Raw genomic sequence first — 17,592 nt, 5'->3', positions numbered from 1 at the left:
ATCACATTTGGTCCGTCTGGCATTTCTGGCAATTGCGCCCAAATGATACAGTGCTCTCGCTCCCCCGCACACTGGAGAGAAACTGTGTACACTGAACACTGAGCACACACACAGTCAGGGCTTACTGAGGGCGCTTGTGCTAATTACACCCGCTGCCCGCAGACGGCGAGTAACAGCACCCACGACAGGTGGTCCCGGTGACTCACTTGTTAATGTTGCTCCCTTCCTTTAGTCGCTCGCCGGCTGCTCCCGTCTTTGTGGCTCTCTCGCTGCCGGCTAAATCCACCAGGCTCAGCTTACTCACTTTCTCACCTGAGGTCTGGAAAGAACACAACACAATGGACACGAAATCACTGGAAAAACAAGGAACTGATCGACAGGTAAACGCCATCATCAATTATGTACGGCTTAAAGGGGAAATGCACCGATCTCTATTCAGAGGCCATTTAGTTACTGCTGGAAATGTTCAGTAAATTACAATCTGCATACGGATAATTCCACATTATTTACGGGGCTTCACGCAAGCACAGTAAGAATTAACCGGCCCACAGCCAGCACCAGAACACTACGGCCCAGTAGCCAGGATGCTGGCTTTACCGAGCAAGAAATTACACATCAACAAGGCAAACGAAGAATAAACTACTAATAAATACACTATTAATAAGTGAATGCGTCCTGTACATAATCCTGTAAATGTCTCCTGTCCAAGCAGCGGCACATAACGGGGAAAACGCAGGAGGTGTTTCGCTGTTGGAGGATATCTTAGTATTGATCTGTAATATGTGGATTCTCTTGATCAATCTTTACAAGCACCTTATGTGTAAATTTAATGTGACGTCTTCCTATGACTTGGTATATGCTTCATATTAGGAGATAAGGGGTTAACCTCTCCATTAGTGAAGACATACATATATAGTCTTCATTCTAGCACCCGTGCAGTTTTTCGATCCTGCCTGGGGTGCCGCTCTCTGGTCTGGTGCTTCTAGCACTCTAAGCTGATGCAACAAACTGCTGAAATAGAGCAGTTTGTGTACTAGAAGCACCAGAGCAGAGAGCGACACCCCAGGCAGGAAAGAGGACCTGCAAGGGTTGTGACAGGTGAAGGGTACTAAAAGGAACACTACATATTATAAACCCACATACAGTATGCCTCCAAGGAAAGCCTCTCTACTCTCTAACATCATGTGCCATGTGACTGTGGTTGCCATGGATGCCACTGTGGGAAATGTGTGAAGAATTATAAATCCTTAACTGCAGGGTGAGGTGAAGGTTTGAGCTGAATGGTATAGGGCCTCATACTACTAAAAAGAGTGGGGAGGATCTCCGTCGTCTAACAGAGATTTCCTGGCCTCTCTTACTCATCTGCGGCGGCCGGCTTGCTTCACCCCCCCCCCCCCCATTGTCACTCATAATAGAGCTATCGAAACTGCTAACATGTTGGTAGCTGCGAAAGCACATCTGTCTGCAGCTAAATCACCCCCTGGCAGAGAAGCCAGTTGAGGGCCTCTGCTATGCGGGACCCAATATTACAAAGTATAGTCACCCGGCTGTAAGTATTAGTGTGCGGCCAGCGTAAAGTAGCACCCTTTGTAAACACCTTATAAGGCCGCTGATGGAGAATTTCACCAATTTTATATAAACCTGTAAAAAAGTTAAAATTTACACCTTTTTTTTTTTAATTTCACAAACGGGCGTGAAATGACGTAACATATAGTTACACATATTATCGTTAACTGCACAATATAAATGAGGCTGAAAACAGACAATTGTGGTGAGGAGCAATACGCTAACATTCAGCGGGCAGGATTGTTTAGTTTACAATCTCCGATTGTGAGGGCAATGAACAGTACGTCTAATGGTGACAATTCCTGTGTTTGTTATTGTTTTGCACTGTTCACAAGATAAGACAATATATCCATCATTAAAGAGACGCATTCACGTAACAGGAAGCAGTGATTACTGAGCGGATAACGAGTAGCAGTGAAGGACGCGGCCTGCATTACTGGATGATCCAGGCTACAGCTGGGGTGACCACAGTCTCTGTACCTGGGGTGTGCAGACATGAAATGGGACTGGCCCGAGAGACGCAATATCCCCAATGTGCCTCTCCCATACATGCAATGTACTAATATTTATACACATATATACACACACATATATATATATATATATATATATATATATATATATATATATATATATATATATATAGTGATAGCAGGGAAAGGGAAATCGTGCTGTACCTTATGTAAATGTGGTTGTGTTTAACATGACGTGGGCGTGGCATTACTATGGAATAATTCATGTGATCACACAATATAATTGTTTTTATGAATGGACAATACCTGGAATAACGTACACCTTTATGACAGGAGAGGCATTATTAGGCATTGCACAGGGACCCCTGGTCCTGATTCATGTCCCGGCACTCCAAGCATATAATGGGCCCCAAGTCCTAACTTGTGTCACTTGGGTAACAGGGCCAGCTGCAACTTGCATTTTCACAACAGCTGGCCGACTATGGGCTGTTTAGAGAGGAAAACTCAAACCCAGTCTATAATAAGTGCACAGTGAAATATTGCGGAGATCTGCCATTTATATCATCAGTAAAACCTTCTGGGTTTTACTTAGAATTATTGTCTATTTCTAACTTTTTGTCTAAACTGGTTCACAGACAGCAACAGTGACACCTGCTGGCGACTGAAAACAGAAAAATAACAATTAAAAGATTTGCTTCCCTATTTTTCCGGGTTGTAGTTAATTTGCTGCCGGCAGTGGAAATTCTGGTGCCGGAATCCCGATCCACGGCCAGAACACCGGCGCCGGAATCCCGACATTCAGAACGTAAGTAAAGTGGGTAAGTATAGCTTCATGCCCCGGGGGGGGGGGGGGGGGGGGGGGGGGGTTGAGAGGTTAGGTTTAGACACCACGGGGGAGGGGAGTTGGGCTTAGACACTAACAGGGAGGGTTAGGGTGCGGGAGGGGGGACTGGTGTGTTAGACACCAAGGTTGGAGCGTTAGGTTTAGGCACTAACGGGGAGGGTTACGGAGATGGGGGGGGATAAGGGTTAGGATGCAGGAAGGGAGGGTTAGCAGATGAGGATACTTGTGGAGCCCCTATTGAGATGCTCAGCATCGGAATGCAGCTGTCGGTCTTTTGACGGCCGCCATCTCGACCGCCGGTATCTCGTATCACACCCATTTTTCCAATGTGTTCAATGCCAGAAGGCACAGAACACATTAGTATTTCTTTATAAAATAAAAATGAAATATACTCAGTGCCTAGTTTGCAGGGCACACAAGAGGCATGGCAGCAAACATCACTATACAGGGGGCATTGGGATGGAGTATGCTGCTCTTTGCTCACTGGTGTCCTGCAGCATTGCAGAGAGGCTGAGGGGGTGGCTGCAGGCCGAGGGGGTGGCTGCAGGCCGAGGGGGTGGCTGCAGGCCGAGGGGGTGGCTGCAGGCCGAGGGCTCCCTGCCTTACTGTATCTAGAAGCTGGATTACACTCACATGGAGAGCAGCCACATTTGTCTTACTTGGTATTCGGGATAAAGGGGTCTATTTACTAAGCCTTGGATGGAGATAAAGTGAACAGAGATAAAGTACCAGATAACCAGCTGCTGTCATTTTTGAAACACAGCCTGTGACATGACAGTTAGGAGCTGATCGGCTGGTACTTTAGCTCCATCCAAGGCTTCGTAAATAGACCCCTAAGATACCTGACAACCTCTACAGACACAGAGAGTAAAGAACTAACTGTAACTTTAGCCTACCCCCATATAGGCTCATAATACTCTCACTTCAAGATGAGCACAATACAGCTGCCCACAGACTGTATACACCAAGAATAGGTGGCATGTACAGTAGGCGCTTCGTTATATATAGAGCTGCCTTTGCCAACATAATCTTCTGCCATCACACTACTATTCTGCGCTGTTAACACTGCAATGCTGGGATTGGCTACCTCTTGGCCAGACCCCTCCTACTTCAACAATGCCTACATGATTAACAAGGAGACCTTAAATAATCTGTGCTGCTGTTAACGTAATTCTTTGCCTACAGATTTGCCCTATCCTCCTCCTGCTGGTCCACGTTTCAAGAACAACAGTTGCTCTGACAGCAAACATTCCTAATAACTACCAGACGCCTATAGTGTAATAATGACGGATACACAGCTCAGTAATTAACAAACCGTGTGATTGGAATCACTGAGCAGTGAGTGGACAGATCTGTATACCAGAAAACCTGGCCTGCCACCAGAGCCCTGCAGTAGGAGCAGACTATGACTGCAGCCCTGAATAGCAATGAGCGTGTATTTACACTGTAGGTGGCTGTTGTAAGACAGGATGCCGGGGAGCTGTTGACTTTAGCAATGTACACACAGCACAGATTGCCTGTGTCCTGTGCATGTGATGACAGCCCCCGCTGGTAATGACCATCACAGTGTCTGCTTGCAGCCAGCAGTACATACATTACTAAGCCTCTGACAGCCTATGTAAGCTGCTGCTCCTAGCCCTCCACGGTGTACCATCAGCACTGCACGGTGCTTACACCAACAGAGGCCTGAAGAGCACAGGGCCAGATTCTCAGCACTGCGCATGACCAAATACGGCCACGCCTAGCGATTTATAGCAACCTGCGCATGTGTCGTAGGGCGACTATTATAATCGTTCTTTATTATTATGGTGCCACAAGGGTTCTGTAGCGCCTTACAAATGAGAAAAGCAATCTAACAGTGACTCAAAGTACAACACAATGCAGGACAAGGACATGGTTTATACGGAATCGGTATGTAATGCTGGCAGTCGGGATACCTCCTGTCAAAATACAGACAACGGCATCCCGATGGTTGGTATCCCGACAGGGGTAGGGCAAGTATACTTATCCTCCCCCCTTCTCCCCCTAACCCTCCCTTCTTGTAGCCTAATCCTCCTCACCCCGAACCCTAACCTTCCCCGTTAGTACCTAAACCTAAGTCTCCCCCCTTCGTGCCTAAACCTAACCCTCCCCCTTTAGTGCCTAACCCCCGCCAAAACCTAAGGCTAACCTCGCTATGCTACCTCACCCTAATCCTCCACCCCCCCCCCCCCCCCTGCGGCTAACACCTAAGATGCCCCGGAGTTACCTGGTTCAGGATGGCGTCTGTCTGTGTTCCGGCGTCGGTATTAAAATAGGCGTGGGTATTTTGACACCTATCTTAAGTCCCGTGTCGGACTTTCAGCGTCGGGATGCAGACTGGCGGTATGCCGTCCACCGGTCCGATAACTTCATCCCGATTTATACACATTGTTGCATCCGCGGATCTTAACACTCAAATAAGCAGCACGGTGGCATCAACCAAGAGTTAGGTGCCGTGGTAGGGAGTATATGCTAGTATGAGTAAGGGAAAGGAGACGCACATGAGGGAAGAGGGCCCTGCTCGTGAGAACTTACGTTCTAATGGAGATAGGCAAACAAACAGGGGTGACGCATGTAGTAGCGGGTTAGGATGAGAGCTGGATGATTATGATGAAGTAGTGGGTCTTGAGAGCCTGTTTGAAGGTGAGTAGAGAGGTGGAGAGTCTGATGGGGAGACGGAGAGAGTTCCAGAGGTAGGGAGCAGCACGGGCAAAATCTTGGAGGCGGGAGTGGGAGGAAGTAATCAGATGGCAGGAGCGGCGGCATTTATGAAGCCAAGTGAGCTGGAGAGTGACGGGAGAAGAGGTCAGAGATGTAAATGGGAGAGGATTGGGTGAGGGCTTTGTAGGTGAGTGTGAGGAGTATGAATTGGGTTGTGAAGGGGAGCCAGTGTAGGGCGTGTAGGAGAGGGGAGGCAGGTGTAGAGCGTTTGTACAGGAAGATTGCATTGAGGACAGATTGTGGTCAGGGAGGTCAATACCTGTCTCTCTGTACTTACAAACAATTCTAACTCATACGCATCACAGCCTTTTCTCTGCATTGGATGAGTAGGCGCTACAGGGTGGCAAAGGGGCATTCACAGCTAAGAGGAACGTCCCATAGGCGTGTGGCGGGCTTATAGTCAGAGTCGCGACCTATTCCGAAACGAGTATACGCACAGTGCCCGCCATTTGTAGCTGCATCTCCTGCACCTGGCACAGGGTAGGGTGTTAGTGCCATTACTGATAATGAAGGGTGCTTCGTGGCTGGAGGGCATGGGCGGTGCGACCGCATTGATGCGTACCAATATGGACGTATAGTCTCAGGGGGCTTATGACCACTGTAGGCATCCGGAATTGTGACTGCATTATGTGCGTATTGGAATCAGTCCCACAATATATACAATAGAAGCCTATCACGGTGGATCTGTTATTGGTATATTTGTCCCAGAGAAAATACGGAAATGTACTAAAGACCATCAGAAGGCATAGGGTCCTATCCAATAGCTCTGCGGCATCACAATGACATTGCTAGAACTGTCCTAGTCCATGTTCCCTTTATCAGAATAGTACATAACCCGTACAGGCTTATAAGTGGCTCCTTGTGCTAATGAAGAAACGCTTGCAATTACGCCTGACGTATCTGTGACAGGCACGCGGCGCCTTACAATCCAAATGGTTGGACTCAGATTGATGTATACAGTAAACTTTGGTGCGAGGGAGTCACGTAACCCAAGGATTGGAAACAGAAGATCAAATTGCACAAAATAGAATTGGAGAAAAGGGAAAACATTGCTGTCAATATGATCCTGTTGCTGGGTGTGTTCTGTATTCGTACAATTCAATAAATGAGTTACTACAATCTGCAGATCGGTAAAATCGAAATCTTAATGTGTGTGGGGTAAGTATACAGAGGGCGCCACGCGCACCTATACTCAAATCGCTAGAAACAGCCACGCTCGGCGCACCAGACTCTGCAAAATAGCTGCTCGCTGCGACGACTTCTTAAAATATGCGTTTTAATCCGCTATACTAATCGTAAGTACCTAGGACACCATTAGGCGTTCGTACACTGCTAGCAAAAAGAGATGTAAAATTCGGGAAAAAGGACGTAATCTGGGTAAAGGGCAAAGGTCAGAGGTCTCATTACTCGCGCCATGCATCGTTACGCTCAGATTGCTACTTTATACCAATTACTTTGCAACAACAACAAAAAGAAAATACTAATCCTTAGCACAGTACTTTGTACAGTATCATTATTATAAGACCGGTTCCAGTATGCTGTGAGGTTTATTGGTGGGAGACCATTCATACGGTGACTGGCTGCACTGACTGAAGCTGAAGCCCTGCAGAATTCCCTTTGTATCTAGGCAATATTAACCCTTCTAGAGGGAACCTGCTCTGTGTAATTCGCTATATAGCTCCATCTGCTCCATGCAAAATAAAGAGATTATAGTATTCCATCACCTTTAACCCTACAGAGCTGCTGAGGTTTATGAGCAATTACACAGAACCCTGAGAAGTGAAGCACCGGGCAGCGCGAGGCGGTTCTGCGGCACACAGATGTTGGAGGGTAATCCTGCCGGTGTCAGGGAGAACACAGCGGAATCCCCACAACATTCCTGTCTGCATCGTCTATACGGGAGCTCATTAATCAGCTGGTAACAAAGGACGGATCGGTGGGTGGGTAATGTGTGCCGAGGGGACAGGCCTATAAAACTGATCTTGACATTGGAGAAGTGATATAGCGAGGTCACGGGGAGTGATAGATTTATAGGTTAGGGACAGAGGTCATTGTGTCCAGATGCTCAGGGAGCAGACGATGGTCAGCTGTTCAGCCAAAGAGTCATAAACCAGAGATAGTGATGGTGCAGTGCTCCTGGAGGGGGGGTTATACAGATGCCTGGACGGTGACACACAGAGACCTATGTGCAAAAATCACACCGACAGCCTCAGCTTAGAATAACCAGGAGATGTGATGAAATTGCTGCCTATATTCATAGCTGCACTATACCCTCACTGCACACTCATTACACAATGCCAGATGCACACAGACCAGCTTACATCACTACATGTTGCACCATTATCAGCACGTACCTACGTAGCACCAGCACACGGCACCATTGGGAACAAACAATGGGAATGAACAAGCAGACAAAGCTCACAAGATATCTATTGGTAACCCTGAGCCACTAAGATACACAGAAAGCCTTTTATCACCAAGCTTTTTTGTATTGCGCAAAAATTAGAGTGCAAGCTCTACGGAATAAAAGCACTATTAACCCTCTGTTATTATTAAGCACATCCTTGTATGTCCTTGTTCCGGTCCTATGCATAATTTTCATTTTGCAACATTTATAACATCCAGTGTCAGACGCTGCAGTGTTGTGCTGCATTATAAACAGTGAATGAAAGGTCTCTCATTAGTGGGTAAAGGTGACAAGTCCCAATAATGCCTGTTACAATCCTCCATAGTGGTCACTGGCTGCCCCTCCTCCCTCTGTACAGGTTACATGCTCTAGCTCTCATTTCCTGTCATGCACATATGGGAAGAGAAGTATCACACACACACATATATGCAAATAGTGGGTTAAACGTGATCTGGCTGCAGACTGATGGGACTCTCAGGTTTTACAACAAGAAAATCTGCAGCACAAACAGGAAGAAAGGTTCACCGGTAGCTAAAAATAACTTTTCTTTATATAAGAGGTCATAATAAACGCTGAAACGCACTGGCACGCCTGCGTTTCGCCGACGCCCCTCCTCCGTCACCACCCACAAATGGCACTTCCTGTTAATAACTCTGCGTAGTCACTGCAATTTCGATCGCAGTGGCCAGTTCGCGTATGTGCAATGAGATACATACGCAGGACGCAACAATCGGCCGATTGCGAGTTGCGATTCTTACTGATTCAGGCCCTTTGCTCGTTATATACTGTAGCCGTGTATGACGCAACATGTTAGGACACTATACTACAAATTACCCCTCACATCATGTCACTGCCCCTGTCACATGCAGCCCTGTCCTCACTAACACATCACTCATCTCCTGATATACTCTGTGCTGCTGTGGACCCTGCTCCGCCCACTATATAACTCTCAGTCTGTGGCTTCCCTGCTGCCTCCATTCCTCTCCTCACATGTCACTGCCCCTGTCACATGCAGCCCTGTCCTCACTAATACATCACTTATCTCCTGATATACTCTGTGCTGCTGTGGACCCTGCTCCTCCCACTATATAACTCTCAGTCTGTGGCTTCCTGCTGCCTCCATTCCCCTCCTCACATCATGTCACTGCCCCTGTCACATGCAGCTCTGTCCTCACTAAAGGCCCCCATACATCAGAGATTGATTGCAGCAATCGTGCAATTTGCAATCGATTGAAAAAGGGAAAGATTTTTATACACAATCGATTGCAAATTGCACGATTGCTGAAATCAATCTCTGATGTATGGGGGCCTTAACACAGCACTCATCTCCTGATATACTCTGTGCTGCTGAGTGCCCTGTTCCTTCCACTATATAACTCTCAGTCTGTGGCTTATGCAGCCCTGTCCTCACACAGCTACAGCTACACAAGTGGACAGGTCCCAGTTTCTCACTAAGGGCCCGATTCAGACCCGATCTCTCACAGCTGGCCGATTGTTGCAAACTGCGCATGAGTCGCAGCGCGCGTGCGTGAAGCAGTCACTGCGATCGGGAATCGTGCGCTCGTAGCACTAAGACTGATCGCTACTTTGAGTGACAGATAGTGCCATTTGTGGGTGGTAACAGGGGAAAACGGGGGAGTGGATGAATGAACGCAGGCGTGTCTGACCGTCAAAACGCTGTTCTTTGGGCGTGCATAATTAGCATGGAAGCGTCACTGTACACATCACATAGCTGTATTTCACACTGCAGTGATCGCAGTGCTTGCGGCGGGGTGGGGTCTAATTCGAGGGCTGCGTGCAGCTCCGATGGCTCTCGATGTGACTCATTAATCGTACACTTCCAGGAGACGACGTGTGCCAAGAATGAAAAGTGGGCGTCATTACTCCGCACGTGCGATCACTGCCATCTCTCTCTAAGACACAGAGGGCATCCTTAAGCCTGGCCGTGCGATTGCGAAATTTGCATACCCGGCCCCAGTCGGCTGCGAGCGATCGCAGCCTAGCGAACGGGTGTTAATCGCCCCCTAAGATCATTCCAACAATCTTATTGTCCAATAATCTGCGGACACAACAAACGGCATCTAAAAGCTGAGCGTTGCTGACTTATCTCAACCTAGTCCCCAAAGATCAATACAAGTGTTAGAACCTCCTGGGAATAATTTTTGGCCTATGGGATCTGTCCCAGGAATCACAGCTGATAAGATGTCTAGGCACAGCAGAGGGTGGAACGAGCGCATAGAGGTGATCAGCGGCCTCTTATCGCTTTGTCATCATCCAGTCTCAATGTATAGTGGGGGCAGGAGCACTCACCGCTGACTGCTTGTCGCTGATGGTGTGTGTGAGGATGATGTTGAAGACGCCATGTGACCGGCTGCTCTCCTCGTTCATGTTGGTCGCTGCTACCGTGCGAGACTTGTTCCCTTCTGACATCAGAGACTCAATATCCTGAGGGTAAATGTACACAATGATAAAAGGCATCATTACTAAGCAATAGTCTGGTCAACTAAAGGCCACCAAAGGGACACACGTAGTACCACAAGTACCAGCAGGCCTTTACACCTTAACCTCCCCTGAGCATCACTATGGTAACAGCAGTAGGTAAGGAATAAGAGTATGAGATCCTGGGAGAGTGTACCGGGGGGTTCTACAGCTCCCTGTATAGGGCAGGGGTTTAGACATCCCGTCACTCTCTTGTTGTGGAACTAAAAGTCCCAGCATGCCAACGACTGGAGAGCCACAGGATGCTCAACGCTGATCTATTCTATAGGTGACAATTTCATCCCCGACCCAAGAGCCGCAAGAGATCAGGAAAAGCATAAAGGAATATATTATACATCACGTATCTGTCTCACGTGGGTAATGCGGGATGTAGTCGGCATCCCGGGCTGCGGGATGCCGACGGTCCAAATGCCGCCACAGAAATCCCGACAGGTCGAGATCCCGGCACCAGTTTCCTGACCGTCGGCATCTCGAAAGGTAAGTATCGCGGAGTTAGGGGATGGTTAGCGTTAGCTAGCGGGGTTAGGCACTTGGGGGTGGGGGGGTCTTAGGTTTAGGTACTAGGGGGGGAGGTTAGGCTTAGGCACCAGGGAGGGGGGTCTTAGGTTTAGGGTGCAGGAGGGGGAAGTTAGGTTTAGGCACTAGGGAGGGGGGGGGGTGTTTAGGACTAGGCACCAGGTAGGGGATCTTACGTTTACTGTGCGGGAGGGGAGGTTAGGGTTAGGCACTTGGGGGTGGGGGGTCAGGGTTAGGCACCAGGGAGGGGGGTCTTAGGTTTAGGGTGCAGGAGGGGGAAGTTAGGTTTAGGCACTGGGGGGGGGGGGGGTGATTAGGACTAGGCACCAGGTAGGGGGTCTTACGTTTACTGTGCAGGAGGGGAGGTTAGGGTTAGGCACCAGGGAGGGGGTCTTCGGTTTATGGTGCGGGAGGGGGGAGGTTAGGTTTATGCACCGGGGAGGGAGAGTTAGGGTAAGGGTAGGGGTAGGGAAAATACTTACCTTTAGTTCCTATGGGTGTCGGGATTCTGGCGGTCAGAATGGCGCTGTCTGTATTCTGACCAGCAACATCCCGACAGCCGGGCTTTCATACCCAACCCGTGTAACACAAAGGCAGCCAGATTTCTCACCCTGTAGCTGGAGACGGCCAGCTTGGAGAGCCCGTCCACATACGGACCCAGGACCTTGTGCTCCCGGACTTTGAGGGTGGTTCTGCTCCTGGGGAGGAGATGGAAAGGCTCCACGTCACACACCAATCTTTATACTGACTGTAGCGTTATCACAGCGGTTACTTTATATCGTCATTACTACTTTTTTTTTTCTCTATGGAAGACATGAAATAATCATATGTTGCTGATACCCGTCTTCAGACTACTCGGTATACGGTTGGTGATGTCGGTGTTTATAATATCAGGCACCACCAGCTGCGAAGTGAAAACCTCTAACACACAGCAGGTGATCTGTAACTTTAGGTGCCTATAACAAAGCAGGACCAAAATATTTCTATTTCCACGAAAGTAAAAGCTTTTCTACAGTTTTTCTGCAATAAAGTTCATGTTTTTCTATGGTTGCAGCAATTGTTCATTAAGGTGTTATTATTATTATCAGCCTTTATATAGCGCCACGATGGGTCCGCAGCACTTTACAAAATACAGGATAAGAAACAGCTGAACTATAACAAGAAAAATAGTACAAAGCATTGTACAACACGGGGTACACGGTATATAACCATTGCTGCATATGCAGTCAGCATCCTGGCTCCAGAATCACCGGCATCCCGGCAGTAAGCATTTGGATTAGGTGGAGGGTTAGAGTTAGGCACTAGGAGGAGGGTTGGGGTTAGGCACTAGGAGGAGGGTTGGGGTTAGGCACTAGGAGGAGGGTTGGGGTTAGGCACTAGGAGGAGGGTTGGGGTTAGGCACTAGGAGGAGGGTTAGGGTTAGGCACTAGGAGGAGGGTTAGGGTCAGGCACTAGGAGGAGGGTTAGGGTCAGGCACTAGGAGGAGGGTTAGAGTCAGGCACTAGGAGGAGGGTTAGAGTTAGGCACTAGGAGGAGGGTTAGAGTTAGGCACTAGGAGGAGGGTTAGAGTTAGGCACTAGGAGGAGGGTTAGAGTTAGGCACTAGGAGGAGGGTTAGAGTTAGGCACTAGGAGGAGGGTTAGAGTTAGGCACTAGGAGGAAGGTTAGAGTTAGGCACTAGGAGGAGGGTTAGAGTTAGGCACTAGGAGGAGGGTTAGAGTTAGGCACTAGGAGGAGGGCAGGGTTAGGCTGCGTAGGGGGAGGTTAAGGTTAGGCTGAGAGATAGGTGGGTTAGGACATAGGTTAGTGGTTAGGGTAGGGGTACTTACCTGCAGGCGTTGGGATTCCGACTGTCGGGATGACACTTTCAGTATTTTGAGCACCATCATTCCAACCGCCGGGATCGGTACTCAACCCATGTCATAATACCCACAAAAGCAATGGCCGGCTCAACCCCAAGGGCCGGTGCCACTGTGGGCATTGGGAGGAGATGATGGTATGTGAAGGAAAAGCACATGAGGGAGGAGGGCCCTGCCTGTGAAAGCTTACATAGTATAGAGGAAGGTGAGGGGCAGACAGACAGGGGTGACGCAGAGGGGAGAGAAAGCGAGAGCTGGAAAGCTTTAATACAGAAGCGGGTTTTGAGAGCCCGTTGGAAGCTTTGGAGAGAGTTGGAGAGTCTATCTATCTAACATGGATGCCCGGCAGACAGGAGATTACAGTATAAATATAATATCTTTCTGCAGAGGAGAGATCACATTAAATCGCTGTACATCACAGAGGAGTCAGGAAACCACTCGCCCTACGGGAGATGACCATGAGCTACCCCCTATATGCTGGCTGAGGCGTTTCTGGGGGCATTAGGAGGCGATCAGCCTGCCGTGTACTCGGAACAATCGGACAGAACAGACGATTGTGAATTCTGCAGCCAAAACGTTTCCAGTTGACATTGTAGCTTAGACACAAACAAGCTGGATGTCAGACTGACGGAATACGTCGTGTATTCTCGCAGCCATACGGTTACATCAGAAGCACAATGTAAGAACATGGGAACTCACCCTTTGGGATCCAGGAGGTCCCGGACTTTTTCGTTGTATATTTCCATGTAGGAAACTTCCACTTTGAAGCTCAGCTCGTCGGTCTCCGCTTGCTGCGTTCTGTCGAAGAGCGTGCTGCACAGTCTGGGGATCAGTCCCGGCTGGTCCGTCGTGCCCATCATCGTGTAGGACTTACCGGAGCCTGCAAGAGAGATCGGGAATATGGAAGTTGCACGGATTGGTGAACGTTGGCACAGAGTCCCAGAATTCCCAGCGATTCAAAGGCAACCTCACTGAGGCAGGGAACAATGGCCCTCATTCAGAGCCGCTCGCTATTTGCGGTCGTTCGTTCAAAAACAAGGGGTGGCTATTCAAATGATCCGTTCGCTCATTGCAGTCTGTTCACGCCTCTAAGTCTGAACGAGCGAGCAAAACTTGCGGTTGTAATTTTGACAAAAACGCCCCCTTGCCGCTCGCACCATACGTCATGTCCGCTATTTATTTGATTAATTGAGTACATCGTACAGCGTATAAACTGCTCGCTATTCTTGTGGTTGGTTTTTTCAACCACTATTTTGCGAGCAGTTCTGAGTAAAAAATAACCCAGGGACGTGGTCTATGACGCTGCTGTATTAATTATGCACACCCATAAAACGCCCGTTTTGACCTTTAAGCACGCCAGCGATCTGATCTCCACTCCCCGTTTTCAAGCACCTTCCCCTGTTACCACCCACATACGCCTCCTCCTGTCACTCAAAGTAGCAGGCATTCGCTATTTAGCGAACAAACAATTTTCGGCCGCACTGACTGGTTCGCGCATGCATATTACAAACCGAACGCATGCGCAGATGTGCTTACGAGCGGCTCTGAATGAGGGCCAATGTCAGAGAGGCACGTAACGCTCATCACTAACATGCAGTCAATTCAGCTGGGGGCAAAATGGCGGACAGTGGGCCTGACTCACTACGGATCGCAGCTGCGATTACGCACGCAGTCTGGCTGCAATATACTAATCCACTGCGATCGCTATGCCGTCGCAGCACTACATAGAGACGCACGCGTTTCCTTACACACATCCGTAATGCTTAGCAAGACTGCCAACCATCGGTAACATTGAGTACCATCGTAGCCTCACGCGCACTTGCACAAGCTCTGACCTTACTCAGGAATTGCTAACATCGCCTAGTCTCTGCGTTCCCAATCGCAGTGGCTAGTTTCAATACTGCGATGCATCTGCGGGACCCAACGATCGGCCGATTGCGTGCGTAATCGCACTTGTGATCTGGAACGATACATGCCCAATGCCCACGATGTGCTATTGCCAAGGTGTTGGAATGTCGGCATTTCACACTCTAAATGAATCCTTAAATTGCCCATTTTAGTTTGCAGCCCTATAGGGGTGCGTATTAAAATATGCGTTTTAGAGGCGACCATAAGCGTGGATAAAGTGCGCACTATATTTCCGGCACCATAAGCGTGGATAATGTGCGCACTACATTTCCGGCAATTAACCTAATTGAATTCCCACCACTGAGTTTGTAAAAAAAAAAAAAATCATCTCCGCTATAGCCGTACACAAGATACCCAGCGAGGAAACGCTTAACCCACTGAGTATTTACAGTATGACACAGACAAGTGCCTAAAGGGAAGGTCTCCAACAGAGTTGTGACTGATTAAGGCTCATTAGAGTGATGCACATGGAAAGGCTCCTGCACTAGTGGTTATTACAGCACCAGAGACCGATAGTATGGATTTGCCAGTTACCATATCTATACATCTCATTCTACCAGGTGACCAGACATCGTTACTCTCTCCCCATAAGAGTAGCAGCAGTGACAAGTTACAGAAACCTGTTCTTCATCCTAGCGAGCGCTGTGTATAGCATCTGATCTGCCGTCTGATAGGTCTATATGGCGCAGCAATAATGGGTTTCCTATTGGCTGCGCAGATATCACAGAATGCATTTCAACCAATAGGAATGGTCCTGTGTCTGATGGCATCTTGTGGGGTGAATGTGTACAGTTACAGGGGTGCAGTAGGTATGATTAAAGATTGCACTTCGGTCTCTGACAAGATAAACCTTTACAACCAGAGCAAGATACCGGAACATTGGAAGAGAACAGAGTTATGGACAAGCTATAAAGAGCAGATGGATTGGATGTGCTACTACAACTTGTCGCCATTCAGAATGTTGACATGGATGGGGTGCTCGACAAAAGTCACATGCTGACATCCATAATGTCGACATCGCCAGAAATGTTGACAGGTGGCACTTCGGGGGCATGTGGATGTCGGTAGCGGAGGAGAGTATTGCTAATCCTAATCGCAGCCTGAAATAGTCCTACAATCGTCTGTTGGCGGTCAAAATGCCGACATTATGTCATGTCCCTATTGTGATTGTCGATACTTTGAAAGCTGATATTAAGACCACGTGGATACTATGAACGTATACAGATTACGGTAGCTGACGCCATCATGATACACCACGGATTTATCTATTGAACGCGGGAATTATGGTTACGAATCTTACCAGTCTGACCATAGGCAAATATGCAGGCGTTGTACCCCTCAAAGGCATTTTGGAGAATATTCTCACCAAGGCACTGAAAGACGACATCTTGTCCTGGGGAGAGGATAAAACACAGTGTTACACGATAATGCCCAATTCATCCCAGTATATATTTCACTAGAGTAGAGAAATATACCGTATTATACACCATTATTCTATACATACTTGCACATATAAATTATTATCATTATTATTACAGGTTGAGTCTCCCATATCCAAATATTCCGAAATACGGAATATTCCGAAATACGGAATATTTTCAGCTTGACTGAGATAATGAAACCTTTGATTTTTGATGGTTTAATGTTCATAAACTTTGTCTAAGGCACAAATTATTAAAAAGATTGTATAAAATAACCTTCAGGCTGTGTGTATAAGGTGTATATGAAACATAAATGAATTTCATGTATATACACAAACTTTTTTTGATGCACAAAATTATAAAAAATATTGTCTAAAATGACCTGCAGGCTGTGTGTATAAGGTGTATATAACACATAAATGCATTCTGTGTGTATATTTGGGTCCCATTTCCAAGACATTTCATTATAATATGCAATTATTCCAAAATACGGAATATTCCGATATCCAAAATACCCCTGGTCCCAAGCATTTTGGATATGGGAGACTCAACCTGTATTATGAATAGGGAAGAGCTGCTATTTCCTTGCAAGAAGATAAATATAACTCGCAGGTTTTTTTCAGAGAACTCCCCCTAGTGGCGAAATTAGTGTGTAAAATTTTTTTCAGGGTCTATCGCACGTTTACTAGCAGATTATTATTGCCATTTTTTTTTATAAAGATGTTAATAAATCATCTCTAAGTGAATGTGTGATCTAGACCCTGAAACACAAAAATCGGCCAAAAAAAAATAAATCAACTTTTAGTAAATATTTTTAAAAAAATTACAAAAATCATCCGTAGTAAATGTATGAGTTGGACACTAAAATACAAAATCGACCTTTAGTACATATACCCCCCTGATGTTTTGGCCAACACCAGTCTTCATGAAGCCCCCCTCATTGGTAAATGTGTAATTCCTCAGTATAAGTATAGTGGCCCTATAAAAAGGACGTAGAGCCTGGAGTGGAGTAAAAATCAGACATAATCTAACACCATCCACCAGCAGCCGATCCCATAGTGGTGGAGTATGTGCCGCAGCGCTTACAAGACAAACATGGCGGCCTAACGCCCTATTGAACGATTTTACATTGGACTTTTTTTTTTTTTTGGACCCCTACCTGTACATGTGGTTTGTACATCACAGCAGTATGTAGCAGTATAGGCCACTCCCCCCCCCCCCATTATATCACAGGTACAGATGATAGACAGCCGGGAGTAGCAGAGTTTGTACTTCCATATATCATGGTTTATCCAGAATGAGACTGGCCCCGCCCAGCAGGCCTGGCTTATCCAATCATCACCATCCTCGTTTGCATC

General features: G+C 47.4%; 1 protein-coding gene across 1 annotated transcript in view; it reads right to left on the bottom strand.

The window, feature by feature from the left end:
- The window catches only part of KIF13B (kinesin family member 13B), a 210,742-nt gene that overhangs the window by 130,410 nt on the left and 62,740 nt on the right, over window positions 1–17,592 (bottom strand). Inside the window, exons 5-9 of the mRNA XM_088447549.1 lie at window positions 16,114–16,206; window positions 13,605–13,785; window positions 11,658–11,745; window positions 10,343–10,477; window positions 207–319 (exon numbers count right to left, since the gene is read on the bottom strand). Coding sequence (XP_088303675.1) covers window positions 207–319; window positions 10,343–10,477; window positions 11,658–11,745; window positions 13,605–13,785; window positions 16,114–16,206 — 610 coding nt within the window. The remainder of the gene's footprint in view (window positions 1–206; window positions 320–10,342; window positions 10,478–11,657; window positions 11,746–13,604; window positions 13,786–16,113; window positions 16,207–17,592) is intronic.

The sequence above is a fragment of the Taudactylus pleione genome, unplaced genomic scaffold, assembly GCF_031769625.1.
Source record: "Taudactylus pleione unplaced genomic scaffold, aTauple2 ptg000434l, whole genome shotgun sequence".
NCBI classification, from domain to species: domain Eukaryota; kingdom Metazoa; phylum Chordata; class Amphibia; order Anura; family Myobatrachidae; genus Taudactylus; species Taudactylus pleione.
This window is presented reverse-complemented; position numbering and strand designations above follow the sequence as displayed.